The sequence below is a fragment of the Macaca fascicularis genome, chromosome 1 (genome assembly GCF_037993035.2).
Source record: "Macaca fascicularis isolate 582-1 chromosome 1, T2T-MFA8v1.1".
NCBI lineage: Eukaryota > Metazoa > Chordata > Mammalia > Primates > Cercopithecidae > Macaca > Macaca fascicularis.
The window spans coordinates 131,429,036-131,447,079 of NC_088375.1; the positions used below are offsets into that span (position 1 = coordinate 131,429,036).

The 18,044-nt window shown below is 30.9% G+C and overlaps 1 protein-coding gene across 5 annotated transcripts in view; it reads left to right on the forward strand.

The window, feature by feature from the left end:
• COL11A1 (collagen type XI alpha 1 chain) overlaps nt 1-18,044 on the forward strand; it is a 220,374-nt gene that overhangs the window by 62,858 nt on the left and 139,472 nt on the right. For 2 of the 5 annotated variants that reach the window (XR_012429045.1, XM_015432036.4), the window contains exons 5-8: nt 9,924-10,052; nt 14,876-14,992; nt 15,256-15,408; nt 15,595-15,687. Coding sequence is in view for 3 of the 5 variants with exons in the window: in XM_015432036.4 (XP_015287522.3) it covers nt 9,924-10,052; nt 14,876-14,992; nt 15,256-15,408; nt 15,595-15,687 (492 nt within the window). In the remaining 2 variants the exon portion in view is untranslated. The remainder of the gene's footprint in view (nt 1-9,923; nt 10,053-14,875; nt 14,993-15,255; nt 15,409-15,594; nt 15,688-18,044) is intronic. The other 3 variants (XM_074027435.1, XM_005542564.5, XM_015432041.4) reach the window with 2 other exon arrangements.

Here is an 18,044-nt window from a genome sequence, read left to right on the forward strand (position 1 = left end):
TGAGATGTGCTATAAATGTAAAATATATATAATCTTTCAAAAACTTAGTAGGAATAATAGCTTTTATATTAATTACAAATTGAAATTATATGTTTTGAATATATTATGTAAAAATATATTATAAAAGTTAAAGAAAAATAAAAATATTACATACCTGTTTCCTTACATATGAATATTTTTTCTCAAGTTGATTTTTTATTTCTTTATTATTTATTTATTTATTATTATTATTATACTTTAAGTTCTAGGGTACATGTGCATAATGTGCAGGTTTGTTACATATGTATACTTGTGCCATGTTGGTGTGCTGCACCCATCAACTCGTCAGCACCCATCAACTCGTCATTTACATCAGGTATAACTCCTAATGCAGTCCCTCCCCCCTCCCCCCTCACCATGATAGGCCCCGATGTATGATGTTCCCCTTCCCGAGTCCAGGTGATCTCATTGTTCAGTTCCCACCTATGAGTGAGAACATGCGGTGTTTGGTTTTCTGTTCTTGCGATAGTTTGTAAAGCAGCCAATATTTCTATAGCATCTACTTAATACTGGACTCTGGATATAGTCAGTTATTATTTTTGTTGTAAATAAACAAATATCCATTTTGTATTTTTTCAATTGAAGTGATCTTTGCTCTGTTATAAAGACAGAACTTGAGAGGAATTAATAAAACAACAACCACTTAGTATTAACTGTTTTGTATTAGTTTTTTTAAGGCTGCCATAATAAATTGCCACAGACTCAGTGGCTTCAATAATAGAAACTTAGTTTTTTAAAGTTCTGGAGGCTACAAGTCCAAGATCCAGGTGTTGACAGAGTCGTTTTCTTCCATCTGAGGGTTCTTGCCTTGGCTTGGAAATGGTTGTCTTTTCCCTGTGTCTTTACATGGTCTTTCCTCTGTGTGTTTGTGTCTTAATCCTTTCTTAAAGGAGACCAGTCAGATTGAATCAGGACCATCCTAGTGGCTTTGTTTAACCTTAATTATATTCTTAAAGGCCCTGTCTCCAAATACAGTCACAATGTGAGGTGTTGGGAATTAGGATTTCAACATACAAATTTGAGGGGACACATTAACCCTTAGCACTCAGTCTGGGCAAGCTCATCCTGTTCTTGATTATCAATGAAAAAAATGGGTATAAGATTGATACAGAAAGAAGTATGGACTGTCCGATCAAAAGGAAATTTTCTGCCGATTCTTACCGATTCTTGAAACTTGGTTTGGTTTCAATGATGCAATCTGACAGTCTTCAGGTTTAGGAGAGATACAGTTCAAAAATAAATGAAAGTTACTTTCTTAAATGAAACACTGAACTTACTCCATAAATGACCTTTAGTTATTATTCTACTACTTAGACTTAAGAGATTGACCCTCCAATTTTTTCCTTTTATTGTAGTTCCTTTTGAGTAAATGGCTTTGCCATCCTACCATTGCTTACTTGAGAAACTGTAGAATTGCTCTACGTTCTCTGTAACACTTTGCGCCATCTTTCCTTATCATTCTTGTCTCACTCCATCATCAGCACCCAGTCAGTTTCCAAATCTCACAGATATCTTTTTTACGAATATATCTACTGTCTATTCCATCTACTCCATTCCTACCATGGCAGACTTGGCTTCAATTCTCAACACTTTTATTGAAATAGACTTCTAATTGATTTCCAAACTGGCTGCTTTCAAATTATCCTCCGTTTTGCTGTCAAAGTGATTTTTTAAAAATACAACATTGGTCAACCTATTTCATTGATAAGAGTCCTCAAATGACACTCAAATAACATCTTTTGAGTTTCAGTTCACATACAAGCCTTTTCTTAAGTTGGTTCCTAACTTAAAAAAAAATCTACTCTTTAACCTCACTCCTTATCACCATATAAATCCTTCCCTCTAACTATGCTGCACTATATATACTTCTCTCTCTCTCTCTCTCTCTTTTTTTTTTTTTTTTTTTTTGAGAAAGAGTCTGGCTCTGTTGCCCAGGCTGAGTGCAGTGGCAGTGGCATGATCTTGGCTCACTGTAACCTCCACCTCCCAGATTCAAGCAATTTTCATGACTCGGCCTCCCAAGTAGCTAGGATTACAGGCATGCGCCACCATGCTTGGCTAATTTTTGTATTTTTTGGTGGAGAAAGGGTTTTACCATGTTGGTCAGGCTGGCTTTGAACTCCTGACCTCAGGTGATCCACCCACTTTGGCCTCCCAAAGTGCTAGTATTACTGGTGTGAGCCACTGCACCTGCCCTAAGTCTCTGAATTCATCAAACAGTTTCATCCCTCAGAAGTTTCGTTTAAGATGCTTTTTATGTTTAATGCTATTTTACCTCCATCCCCTTCATTAGGCTAACTCTCATTTGCTTGTAACAAATCATCAATATTTTTCTAAGAGCCATTTCATAAAAATGTTCATTCTCACTGAGATACCTATATGTTGCAAGTTAATGGAGACAAGAATGAACTATAGGAAATGGAATCTAGATGATTTTATGGAATAAAATTATAGCTGTGTGATTTACTCTAGCATTGAGGGAGATTAAATATCTAATCCTAGATATTTCTGTAATTTAATAAGGTGTATAGTCAATTGTTAGAGTGTTATTTTCCAGATCTTACAAAAAATTGCTCTCTTAGAATAAAGAACTTTAAATGTTAATGTTAAAAGTTTAGATCTTGCAAGATTCAGAGTAGAATTGAAAGCCTTGTGGAATTGTACAGTCACCAGTTGTAAGATTAAAATTTAAGAGAGATGATTATTTTTCGGTTGTAATTGAGCACTGATTCAACATCTGCATTAACTATTTTAGTTATATCTAAATTTCTTCTGCCTTTGTTGTGATCCTATTAAGTTCCAAACACATAATCCATCTATGAGTCACATTATTCAATCAGATGGAGTTGAACAAGACAGCTTATCAGAGGCTGGTTTTTCATTGCTCATTCTCTAGAGGCAGCTGCTTTGCTGTGCAATTCAGTGGATGCTCAGATTGAGAACTAACATCAACCAGTCACTGGTTGGCTTCACATTAAGACAAGGAGTTCAATCTGAAAATTCAGAACCTTAACACTGACACATTGACATGTGATCTTAAGACATTAGACCAATATTATTTACCATACTTTTTCAATAAATTTGATTCTTTACACACACATACACACACAAAATCTAAATTTATCTTTACTTGTGTATTTTCTAGACCATTATGTAATTACATTCATAGCACAAAAAATTGAAACAGCTGTGCCTTATATAGACTTTATATTTAAGTCTATATAATATATAATAATATAATTAAATAATAAAATAAAATAATAGAATATTATAGAATAGAATAATTATTATATATAATTATATATATTATTATTTATATTATATTATATATAATATATTATAATTATATATTATAATATATAATTATATATAAATAGTAAAATAATATATGAAAAAATATATTTTATAATTATATATATAATTACATATATTATATATTATATAAAATATATTTTTTCATATATTATTTATATAATATATAATTATATATTATTATATTATATATTTTTATTATATATATTGAATATATTATATATTTTTATTATTTTATTATTCATCATATATTATATATAATTATATGTACATAATATATAATATATAATATATTATGTATATTATATAGACATATATAAAGTCTATATAAGGCATAGCTGTATATTATATACTTATATATAAAGTCTATATAAGGCATAGCTGTATATTATAATATATATTTTATATATATATAATATATATATACACACACACACACAAACCAAAGTAAAAAAACTGAGCAAAAAATTGTTTGCATATGTGCATTATTTGTTTGGTTTTAAAAGTATGCTATTACTTATATAGTTTGTATTGATAAAAATATAGTGAGATCATTTTGCAATGCATATGACATTCACAAGAACATCATCTGTATAGACAGTTTCTATTTAATTTTCTTACATTTTATTTGCTTTTGCTCTATACCTATACTGTCTATAGGCGAACACTATAGTATAAACCCAGTTCACACAGCTGGAGATCACCAAGTAATTGCATCAAATGTACCTTAATCTTGGTTTCATGGGTCATTAAAGGAGGAGGATGCCTTGTATGCTAAAGATGCTAGTTTTACTCAATAACTTTTCCTTTTTTGGCTGTGAAAATTTTTATGGCACTATTGAATCTAAATATTTATAGTTCATTCAATCTGTCACAATGAGCTTTTTTACAGACTGTATTAAAACATGTCATATGATTAACATAAAACACTGTAAAATGCCTTCTGGGAAAAATAGTACTGTAAGCTTTTTATTGAATTTTTCCAGTTCCTTTCTAGTATATTTTATGACTATTAAACACTTGAAATAAGAATTTATAGTGGAAAAGTTGGCAGGATTCCATTTAGTGAAGTTAGGACTGTAAATAGAATAGCAAGTACTTAACGAAACCAGCATTATTTAAAAATATTTATTATTTCAAAGTACTATATACTTATATATGATGCATATATATTTATATTATATATAATATATATTTATATACATAAATATCATATATATGATAGCAACTTTTTTGTTTTTCAGCAATAAATTCACTTGATTCATTATAATTTATATATAATTAAGTATGGAATTCCAGAATTTCTATTCCTGGAGAGGACCTTAGGTATTATCTCTCAGTGCATTCATTTTACAAATGATAAATTAAGTGATGCACAATTCCAAGTAGTTAATGGCAAAGCTGGGAGAAAATTTAGGAAGCAGAGTTTCTAATTGAAACCCTCAGTGATTCCATTACTCAGTCATATACTCATGTACTCAATAGTGCCTCCTTATTTGTTTTAAATGTTAATAATTTTGTATTCAAATTTCTCTTTGTTATTTTTCATTTATTACAATTCAGGTATGGTTACTCAGTGTTCTGAATTATTCGGTTAGAATTTGAGAAATGCTATTGGTATGTGTTAAGAACTTGTATTTATTTGCTATGTGTCTATTTAAAATTAGTAGGTATTAGACAATATTAGAGATGCTCCTACTTAAAAATAATTTACCAAAAAACTCAGAAACTAATTTTATTGATCAATTATTTATATTGTCTTATGACATGTAAAAATAAATATTTTCAAGTTAGAAATACTAATAATATGATGATTTTAAATATGGTTGTCTAGATGAATATTTTCTACTTTTGCTTTATGTTATGCTTCACCGTAAATTAAAGAAGGCATTTCCTTATTTGGGTGTTACTTGGACATACTAGTATGTTACATGTACTTTTAAAGCACTATTTGAATGAGTGAATGAATTAATGATTAAATAAAATGACTAAAAACTTGCATAAATATAACACAATCTGAGTTATCAATGGAGATATTTTTGAAGTCAACAAAATTTATCATGAAGATGAATAAACAGTATTTCATTTATGTCAGCACAATTTTTATTAGTGGATGTGTGTTTCTGAGTCATTTTTGTGGTGTAATATTGCTCAGTTTGGTGATGAGACATTCTAGATGAAGATTATTTAGGTAGTTGGCAATAAGAATTTAAATGTCAAAATATGGATCAAAAGGGGATCAGGTTAAAACACTAAAAAGAAGATTTAAAATGAGATGTCCATAAGGAGCTTGGAAAAGCTCAGATGTTAATCTGATGATCTAGGAGACCTGTGTGCCTGTCCAGGTAAGACCTGAGGAGAAGGCCCTGCTATTTTCAATATGGTTGACTTTGAGGATCTACCTAGCAAAAAGTGAGAGCTAAGACAGTGTTGTAAACTGTAGGAGTGTTGAAAGTGTTTACCAAGACACACAGAAAGGCTCTTGGGATACTAATTGTTTCCATTTGATTCTGAGATTTAAGGAAATCTCAGTCTAATCATTTACAGATCATTAACCTAACCAAACAGAGACCTCGTTGGCCACAAGCAGCAAAGACTACTGACTTACAGAATTACTTCAAGTAAATCACTACATGAACAAACAAGCACCAACAACTCTAAAGAAAAATAACAGTAGGCCTGGTGGAAGGGGAGGATAGTATCTGATTTCAGGGTTGTTATTTAATATGTTCAACTTTCAACATAAAAGCTTTCAACATCATGAGATAGCCAAAAAAAAAAAAAAAAGAAAGAAAGAAAAAGAAAATTGTGTGGCATACAAAGTAAAAAGCAAAGCAAAGCAAAGCAGTTAAGAGGATTTGCCCTTTGAGAAGCACAGACATTGGACTTCCCCAACAAAGACATTAAATGAACAATTATGGATACGTTAAAAAAATGAAAAAAAATCATAATAACTAACAGCAAGTATGATAATGTCTTACCAAATAGAAAGTAGCAATAAAGATATATACTATAAAAATACTAAATAGTAGTACTGTAGTTGAAAATTATAACATACAATGAAAAATTGACTAAGTTCAACAAAGAATTTGAGCTGACAAAATAATCGGTGTACTTGAAGATAAATCAGTTGATATCATCTACAATAAGAAGAAGGGAAGAAAAAAAATTCAAAAAAGTTGACAGAGCCTCTGAGACCTGCGGAACACCACCAAACATTCCAAAATAGGCATGATAGGAGTCCCAAAAAGAGTAAGGGCAGAAAACATATTTAACAAAGTAATGAATCTACACATTCAAGACTCTCGACAACTTCAAATCGGATAAACTTGTAAAATCTACATCTAGATACATCATAAACATCAAAAAGCAAAGACAGTGAGAGAAACTTCAAAATTGCAAGAGTGAAGTGACTGATAACATATAAAGGATTTTAATTTAGATTATTAACTGATTCCCTATCATATACTGTGGAGGTCATGAAGTAGTAGGGTAACATATTCACAGTTCTGGCGGCAAGGGGGAAAGACTTCAACGAAAAACTTTATAGCCAGCAAAACCGACTTTCAAAGGCAAAGGGAACAGCCAGGTGCAGTGTCGTGCTCTTATAGGCCCAGCTACTTAGGAGGCTGAAATAGGAAGATAGCTGGAGTCCAGGATTTCAATAACAGCATTGGACAACATAATAAGGCACCATCTCTTAAAAAAAGGAAAATTAAGACATTCCCATATTTAAAATAATATTCACTAACAAAGTTCCCTTTGAAGAAATGTAAAGAGTATCTTAGATTGAAATGGAAGATTACTGGACAATAACTCAAATAAAGAACACAAGTACAGTTATCTGGGAGAGGTAAATATAAAAGATCGTACTTCTTGTTTATAATACTTCTCTTATTAGATTAAAAACAAAATTGCATAAAACAATAATTATAAAACTGTGTTGATAGGCTTATAGTATATAAAGATGTAATTTATACAACAATAATAGTTACAAGGCAGAAGGAGGGATTAGAGCTACATAAGATCACATTTTTGTGTAAGATTGACATGAAGTAAGTATTAATTTGAAAAATATTATAATAAGTTAATTATAATTCTAAGAGTAACCACTGGCCGGGCGCGGTGGCTCAAGCCTGTAATCCCAGCACTTTGGGAGGCCGAGACGGGCGGATCACGAGGTCAGGAGATCAAGACCATCCTGGCTAACACGGTGAAACCCCGTCTCTACTAAAAAATACAAAAAAAAAAAAAAAAAAAAAAAAAAAAAACCAAAAAACTAGCCAGGCGAGTTGACGGGCGTCTGTAGTCCCAGCTACTCGGGAGGCTGAGACAGGAGAATGGTGTAAACCCGGGAGGAGGAGCTTGCAGTGAGCTGAGATCCGGCCACTGCACTCCAGCCTGGGCTACAGAGAGAGACTCTGTCTCAAAAAAAAAAAAAAAAAAAAAAAAGTAAAATTTAAAAATAGTAAATATCTATTCAACTCAAAAAAGGCAGTAATGGAAGAATAACGTAATATTAATACAAAGGCATAAAATGTATAAAACAAATAGCAAAATAATAAATGAAAACAACCCAAATTCCAGAAACTGATTAATAAACAGCGGCATGTCCATAAAAGGGAATATTACTTGAAAAGAGGAATGAAGTACTAATACATGGTACAACATGGATCAATCTTGAAGACATTATGATCAATGAAAGAAGCCAATTGAAAAAGGTCACATGTTGTATGGTTGAATTTATAGGAAATACCCAATTTTTACCAGGGGCTGGGAAAAGGGAAGGATTGAAAGTGACTACCACTGGTTGCAGGGTATCTTTTAGGTGTCATGAAATTTTTCTGCAATTAGTACTGATGATTGGACAATGCTGTGACTGTACTAAACCCACTGTATTGTAAATTTTGAAAGAATGGATTTTATATGTGAATTAATTAAATCCATTATAATTGATTTTATATTTGAATAGTGTGAAAAGCTCAATAAATATGTTATTTTTAAAAAAGAGAAATGTAAGCATAGAAATATAAATTTTTGAACCTTAAAACTAAATCCTAATTCTAAGGGTGAGAATGAACACAGTTTTTGACAGAAGAAAGAATGATACAAATAAAAATAAGTACCACACCACAGGTAATAACCACAGTATTAAATAAAAAATTGCCTGCTAGGATTGAATAACCTAATTCTACTTAAATAACTTATACTTAATTCTAATTAAATAACTAATTAACTTATTCTTTTCTTGGCACTTCTCACACTCTTTGGTTATATCTTTTCAAGTTATTAATTTTATTCCACCTTATACTATAGTTTTAAATATTGTTAACCACTGGTTTGCGCTCTCCAAAGAGCAAAGATTACATTAAATATGTGTTTCTACACCCACAGGTTCAATATTTTGTGTATAATACTTTCTCAATAAATATTTGTTAATAAATAAATATTGTGGTATAAATGTAGAATGAATTATTCCACATTCTTTAATTTTTAAAGATTTTTATAATTTATTTTCCATATTTTTATCAAGTCCTAAATAATCCCTGTTGGTAAGATGCAGAGAAAGCTGGAATGACTTTTAAATTATTAAATATGGAGTCAGGAGTTTTATGCATCAGATTTATGTGCTCAAACTTACAGAGACTCGAATGCTCAAGTTAAATGGCTATCAGCCCAGATATTCCTCTAGGTCTGAGTGTAATTCTGAATTAATATGGTCATGACACACAGATTTATATTAAACTAGTTTCATGATGAAATAAGGTCCAGGTGGAAGTAGTCACATTATGTCAAGAGAAGAATATTTGGATTTTTTCTCTTGCTTGCAGTTTCCAAAAGCTCTTGAAATTAAAACTCTTTAGGTAATTCTGTTATTAAGTATTACTAATGTTTTGATTTTATTGAAATAACACAGATTTTTTGATAGGCGATGTTTAATGTATCCTTAGGAACTCCTTTATTTTTCCTTAATATAAATGCATCAAACTCATGCTCTTTTTATTTTTAATTTGGGTTTCTCCTGTGTCTTCATTTCTCATTCATCTTTGTAGGTAGGGATTCCTTTTGATACTGATTTTTCTAAGATAACATAATAGTTGGATCTATATATTTACTCTAAAAATTTCATATAAATTTCCTAACAATAGCTTATTGAGCTTTTTACTTAGTATTAGAAATTTGTTACTGTTTTTATATATGCACAGTTTTTAAAATGTGTTGACTTTTAAAATTAGCCTTTTGCCCACATTATATTTGTCCTCTACCATGCAGTATAAACTACCAGTGAAGTAAAATTGAGTTTTAACAAAGGAATGAATGTAGTACAGATTTCCTGAGCCAGAAGATAACATAGAATAACAGTCCAATATTTACAGCTAATTTGTAAAATAGGTGTTTCAATCCTGTAAGACTCTTCCTAACATTGAAATATAAGTCATTTTTCTTCTTCAAATATTTAAAAATAAACCACACATTGTCTTGAGTCCTCACTCTGGTATATGTGTACCTTAATATGCTGACTGCATCTGTGTCTGTGTGTTTTTATTTATTATTATTATTTTTTTTTTCAGGGGGACATCCAGCAGTTTTTGATCACAGGTGACCCCAAGGCAGCATATGACTACTGTGAGCATTATAGTCCAGACTGTGACTCTTCAGCACCCAAGGCTGCTCAGGCTCAGGAACCTCAGATAGATGAGGTGAGGAGCACAAGACCAGAGAAGCTCTCTGTATTTCAGTGATACGGACATAGCAGTGCAGTGTGCAGTTTTTGAACTAACACTTATTTATTCCATTTTAGTTAAATTATGCTTTGTATTTTAATAGTGTTGTAATATTTCCAGGAAAAAAAGTGACTTGAATATATTTGGTACTTGTTTTCTTGCTGTTTAAGCATTTTATTACATAAATTTATTAGAAATAGTGGTGCTTCACTTGTATACTGTGTATATGCACATACTCCATTTTGGAGGGTGTGAGAAGAAAATAATTTCTAAGAGCGATATTTCGACCATTAGCATTTAAATAATTAACACAGCTTCAAGATAGAGTGACATATTTTCTGGTGTACATGCGTCTCCCTAGACCTTTGGCAATTCATGCAAATGAGAAAGTGACATTAGAACTACCTTAAAGTTTTCGGGCTGTGTTCAATAATTAGAGAGTTTTTTTAAAAAAACATTTCTCATAGGAAAATTTAAAAGCATGTGAAATGAAAGGAATTTAAGCCTCAGTTGAGAGCAAAACTGTATTTTTAGATTTTTTTCCTCAAGACTTAGAGTGTTAAAAAGGAAGTAGAAATTTGGAAACATCAAAATTGTTCTAAAAATGAATCAGATAGAAAGTACTTTCCTTTTAAATGTACTCATAGGTGCCACCATTTGAGTTTTACTGTTTATAATGAGTCAAAATCTTTTATCTTATTGTTAGTTCTGCATGTGAATTAAGGTTGGATTTTACACTTTAAATGCTAGAAATATGTTTTTGACACTACTTTACTTTATAACGTTTAATAGTGAATTCTGTTGCACTGATCTTTTCCATGACGTAATATTAGTTTTTGTTTAAAAAGCAGGGTAAAATTTTAAGAAGCCAACAAGAAGGCAAATATGAGAGTGTAAAGATAAATTACTGGGATATTTTATTTACCTGCTTCACAGTTCTCAATTACTTCATTCTTTTTATTCTCTCATGATTCACTAAATATATTTTCCATGAATTCTGAAGTGATAGATAAAATGATTATTAGATTTTGTGTTTTTATATCTAAGAGGTTATGTGCTGACTTAATATTAAAATTTATAGCATTTACTGTACATTTTCAAGGTTGATGAGATCTGTTTTGCTCCTTTATAAAGAAAGATAAGGCATACTATTCTTTTTAGCAACAGATATGGCTCTGATTTTTGGAAGAAGGGAGGTTTGCAATCTTAATATATCACTTTGAGGTGTTTTGTTCCCATGTTGTAATGCTATTATGTCAGATAAGCTGTTATTTTATCAAGGTCATTTGTATCCATCTTCTTAAGTTCATTTAAAAATGAACTTGCCTTTTACCATGTTAGTTGTTGACATGTATATTTAACATTCTGTTGAGATGTCAAACTTAGTTTTACTAGAAGCATTTGATGAGAAAAACAGCACATTATAGCAGAAACTGCATCACAATCTGGTTGGGTTTTACCTCTTTAAAAATTGAATAAGTCATAATGAAAAAGTTTTTTCTTTAAGGAAGAATTAGCTTTCACTTTTTTCTTTAACTCTAAATTATGTTGATCCTTCAACAATAAGATAAACATCTATACCAGTATCAAAAACTAATCAATCAAATTAGTAAGTAATCTTTATAGTAATTTTAAACTATATCCATTAATACGTCATTATATGATAAAATGCATATTAATAATCTTTAGAGCTTCTACCTATATAAATTAATAATGCAATGTTAGTCGTCAATATGTAAAGAACATAAAGTGCAATATGGAGCATCAGTCATACATGTTGTACTTTATATTACTTAATTGTTCACTAATAAACTTCTGGTATTGCATGTTTATTATTCTAATTTGGATTAATAAATATGTCAATTTCTTTTATAGATCAACCCATATGCTTTTTCAGCTTATAATTTTGTCTACTTAGTATCCTCAAATAACATATCCTAATCCATTCTTAAGATTCACATTGTTATATGCTTTACACAACTTTACAACCATCACTATGGAGTAAGAGATGTATAATGTAGGCAGATTTTAATTTAATCATAATATCATCACATTTTAATTCTATTTGAAACTACACAATGCCATTTAAATAGGTGACAAGCTAATATTAAAATTATAATGAATTTGGGATTTTCTGATCAAGTGAAATTATCTTCCTGTCTTATAAAAAATTAGATGTTAAATCTATAGGATTCCTTTTGATATTCTTTCTTAAAAAAGGATGAAAACAGAAAATGAAGTGACAAACAATCTTTTATAAAGGAATTTAAAAAACAATTAGCTTTCCAAAATGTGTTATCTTTTCACTTAATATGTATCATACATTATATTTCTCATCATATGCACAGGTTTTTACTGATGTCACCAGTTTTCTTACAAATTAAGTAAAAACAGACATGACATTTCTGGAAGATTATTTTTCCTCACCTACTCTAATTTCTGTTAGAATACCAACAAAGTTGAAATTATTCCATCACTGCATGTCTTTTTGCATGTATTTGTCTGATTGATTATAACTAGTTATTTCCTGTCTACTTGTCTCAAGCCATCTTTAGAATTCCATAGTGAGGAGAAAGATTTATCTCCAAAAATATGTTATGAGGCTTTATGTAGTAATATATATATATTGCAATATACACTCAGCAATGTCCTGAGTATATTCATGACCACCACATGGAGGAAGCTGTGCAGATAAAGGAGAACTAGGAGTGAATAAGCTCTAAAAGAAAGATATGCTGTCTGGGCGCAGTGGCTCATGCTTGTAATCCCAGCAATTTGGGAGGCCGAGGCGGGCGGGTCACCTGTAGTCAGGAGTTCAATGGCAGCCTGGCCAACTTAGTGAAACGCTCTCTCTAATAAAAATGTTTACAAGATTAGTCGGGCATGGTGGCAGGTGCCTGTAATCCCAGCTACTCGGGAGGCTGAGTGAGGAAGGAGAATCGCTTGAACCCAGGAGGCGGAGGTTGCAGTGAGCTAAGATCGTGCCACTTGCACTCCAGCCTGGGCGACAGAGCGAGACTCCATCTCAAAAACAAAACAAAATAAAACAAAAAACAAACAAACAAACAAAACCCAGAAAGATGTGCTTTAGTGTCTAGGGCAGTTAACATGTTATTTCCTCCATTATTTCATAACCAGTCTGGTTAGTCAATATTTGGAGAGTTTAAATAAAGAACAGAATTATGAAAGTTAGAAGATAATTTGTCCTATAAGAGAAAAACATGATATAAAATTAATTGACTACTTTGGTACAGTTCTATATATGTATATATATCTTTGAATAGCAGATTTCAATTAAAATGCATTTAAGTTGTCCAGGTTTAAAATTGGCACTTTATGCATTTACTTATGGTTTTTGTAATTCATAACTCCTCTATAAGCTACTAGAGCTTATTATTAGAAGGCACTGTGATCACTATTTTCTAAAACATTTGTGGTCAACAGTTATTTTGTTGGAAGATTAAAAGGGAACGGTTAAAATGCGAAGAGAGATCCCGTTGAGACATAAATGTAATTGTATCAAATACATTACTTAAGGAATTATGTGTAGATTGTCCCTGGAAAATATATATTATTTTATGTATTATATGTGTTATTATATTATATTTATTATTATATATGTTTATTATTATATGTATTATTGTATTATTATGTATGTTTGCCCCTAGGCAATTATATATAAATTGCCTCTGGCATGCATATACATACATACATATATATACACACACACATAATTTTTTTAGAGTTTTAACTTGTTTAGTTTACTACTTAATTTTTATGCTACATATGATTTAGTATATTTAGTTATTTTGATGAAAATCTAAATTTAACTTATGTTAAATAATATCTATATTATTGATTGAAAATTAAAATTTTTATAAAGATATTGAGCTTTGGATTTGAGCACATTATTTTGCTCATTATTTAATATGTATGATTGTCTTTTAACTCTATTAGGAAATGTATCTCTCCTTAATTAAAACATTTTAATACAGAAGAAATTAATATAAAATACTATTTCCAATGTGAATTTATTATGTTTTTTAAGATATCTAAGTGTTATGCCTTTTTTCGATAGAAAAAAAGGCAGCAATTTTAAATATTAAAATTATGCATTAATTATAAGCATATCTAATTTTGAATCCTTAATGTCTCACAAGGATTTTGTTCTCTGTTTGATCTTAGGAAAGTCTAAAGGAAATTAGGAATTTCTTAATACATTTTAGATTTTATTTTCCCATTGGTTACAGTATTTCAAATAGAGTATATACTTATTTCATATTCTTTGTATTCCCTTTCCCTCCTCCCCTCTTTCCCATCTCTCAATAGATATGAAAATCCTTTCATACTTAGGGAGACTACTCTCAACATTTTTATTTTTAGACATGTAGCTTAATGAAAAATTCCCATTGAAATTACTATAGAGCTCTTATAGAGAAACATTTCATAGCAATTTTTCAAATCAAAATTAATATTTGACATCTATGTTCAAGTACATAATTACTGTGTTTCAATTAACATTCCATAATTAAGAACTTGAATTATTATTCCACATTTTTTGTTTTCTTGTGATACTAATCACCATTCTGCTCATAGGAAATGTGCTTTGTCACTCCTATGTTATTATACTCTGTATAAGACAGTATAATACTTCTATGTAATGCAAAAATAACTCATCAATAACATTAATTTCTTGTCTCTTAACATTTACACTATGTAAAAGTTAAGATGGTTCTCACTTTGTGAATAGTATTTTGCCACTAACACAATTGCCTGATATTTTTTCCTTTGCAATGTAGTATGAACCAGAGGATATAATCGAGTATGACTATGAGTATGGGGAAGCAGAGTATAAAGAGGCTGAAAGTGTAACAGAGGGACCCACTGTAACTGAGGAGACAATAGCACAGACGGAGGTAAAAACAAAGCAGTGCCTGTGTATGTGGTGTCCTGCTGTTCATCATCCTGTGGTTCCTTATGTTGACTGTTCCTCAAACTTACCATAAACCTTTCATTCATCTTATTTCTCTGAACCAATAACTGTGATTTTTATTTGGCAGTAGCCGTTTTGAAGAATGATGTCCATTTCACTTTTGCTTAGCCTTCCTTTCATCTATGCTCTATATTTTCCTCCTTGTTTATTTATGTTTTCCATTCCATCTTTCACCACATTTTACAGAAAAAGAAATCCAATTTCAAAAAGAAGACGAGGACAGTGGCTACTAACTCAAAGGAAAAGTCCAAAAAGTTTACACCCCCCAAATCTGAAAAATTTTCATCCAAGAAGAAGAAAAGTTATCAAGCATCAGCAAAAGCCAAACTAGGGGTAAAGGTAGCAAAGAAAAAGCAATCAAGATCTATCCTAGATAAGCTGGAAGATCTCTGATCATGAGTCATAGTCTTAACCCAACTAGATAAATACTCACTCGGCTAATACTATAACCCAATTAAATCATGATTTCCATACATTTGGGATTACCTTACATGTTTACTAATTCTCTTCTGAATTTACCATTAGGCAAATATCGTTGATGATTTTCAAGAATACAACTATGGAACAATGGAAAGTTACCAGACAGAAGCTCCTAGGCGTGTTTCTGGGACAAATGAGGTAATACACATAGACAATATTAAATCACAGTCCCACTTTTTAAATGTGTAATTTATTTTGATATACTTCACTCTGGAAGAATCTATAATTTCTCAAACATCTGATGTTTTAATTCTTTTACTAAAGTAAGAGAAACAATAGCAATGGTTCACTATTACTAAAAGCAGTTCATCTGAAATCAATGTCAATTCAGGTTTTGCATGACTCTTTGCTTCATGCAGATGCTAAATTGATCAAACTGAATTGGCTGCTATTATTTTCTTAATTGCTGCTGGAATTGAGCAAGCTTTTCAACATGTTGTGACTAAGGGTATTCACAACATGTTTCTTCTGTAAGAAGAATCCTCTAAAGTGAAAATTGTATCATCAAAGGATACAATTAGAATTTTACTCCATCTGATGAATAATCGTGCATTTTATGACAGAGAGCATTTTGAGAAAATGTAGTCTTAGTGGACTTAAATAACTACATTTTCAAATGTTAAGAATGTAATATTAATTCTTATAAAACTAATATATTTTAATCTTTCCATTATTTTCTATGAAAATATTTAAGTACATGTAGGTAAAAATTAATCGTCCTGAATTTCATATTGTACATGCATTCTGATCATGAAGAATACAACATACAATTCAGTTTAACTTTGTTAAATATCTGGTATACATTTTGGTTTAATTTTATCAGAAAATGAATATAAGAAATGTAATTTAGTTATAAGAAAATTTATGTAAAATATCTCACAATGAGGCAAATAGATTCAATAGGCCTTTATATGAAAACACAAAATTGAGAATAATGAATATTTAGAATGAGAATGCATTTTAAGTTTCTTTAACCTCAAATTAATAATTTTCAAAAAAATGAGTATTTTGATTCAAGATGTTTATTTACCTAACCAAATTCATCCAGCATTTTAGTGCTGAGCTATGATTATAACAATATTCTCACCCTAGATATATGCAGTCTCTGTAGACAGCATATACTCCTTATCTAAGAATCCAAAAAATTATGGTTATTGAGCATTTAATTTTAGTGAAAAATTATTAATCATTTATCTACATATTTTAATTCACAAGATTGTGTAATACTATTATCTAATATTACTCTATCATCTAGATTTACTATGCAATAGAAAATCAGTTACTTAAAAATGAAATTTACAAATTGGCAAGATAAGCCTAAGCAATACAACAAGATCCTGTCTTTACAAATAAATCAATCAATTCATTAGCTGGGCATGGTGGTGCATGCCTGTAGTCCCAGCTACACAGGAGGCTGAGGCAGGAGGATCATGTAAGCCCAGGAGTCTCAGGCTGCAGAGCGGTATGATTGTACCACTCGATTGCAGCCTGGGTGACAAAGTGAGACCCCATCTCAAAAAAATAAAAAGTAACAAGATAAATTATTTAATTTGAGCCTCATCACGGACATAATAAAACCAAATATTCACATGTTAAGTCAGATTCAGGTTTATTCTACTAGTAAGGAATTGAGAGAAAAAATGTATCAGTTTTTATCTATGTCTCTGGGGAAGTATTATTGACATAATTCTCACTTTTAAGAATTAATATTTATTCCTTACTCTTCTTGAGAATGGTACAGTGATATTTTATATTTCGTTGTCTTAAATGTTGATAGCTATCATTTATTTTATTTGATTTAAAGAAATCTTTGGTTTCATGCTACTTCCTTACATAAGAAATGCTCTGCATAATCATTGTAATGACACATCTCTATTTATACTGATATTGGCATATTGTTATTTTTTTATGGGATGAGACTCAAACTTACATGGCTTATCCTTGTAGCAAATTTATTTCATGATGATGTTCTGTAAGATTTAAAAATTAGGCAAAGCTTCCAGGTGTGGTGGCTCACGCCTGTAATCTCAACACTTTGGGAGGCCAAGGCGGGTGGATCACCTGAGGTCGGGAGTTCGAGACCAGACTAATCAATATGGAGAAAACCCGTCTCTACTAAATATACAAAATTACCCAGGCATGGTGGCACATGCCCGTTATCCTAGCTACTCTGGAGGCTTAGGCAGGAGAGTGTCTTGAACGCAGGAGGTGGAGGTTGCCGTAAGCCGAGATTATACCATTGGACTCCAGCTAGGCAATAAGAGCAAAACTCCATCTCAAAAAAAAAAAAAAAGAAAAAAGAAAGAAAAAAAAATTTAACAAAGATTTAACTCCATACAATTTTTTATTGTTCAACTCTTAAACTATGAAGTAAATATGAAATTGACTAACATGTTTTTTCCAATGGAACAAGCAAATACGCATGTTAATTCCATGTGAATATTTGCAGTTTATTGGAGAAAGTGCTTTGAAAGCAATATCTCTTTGTACATAGC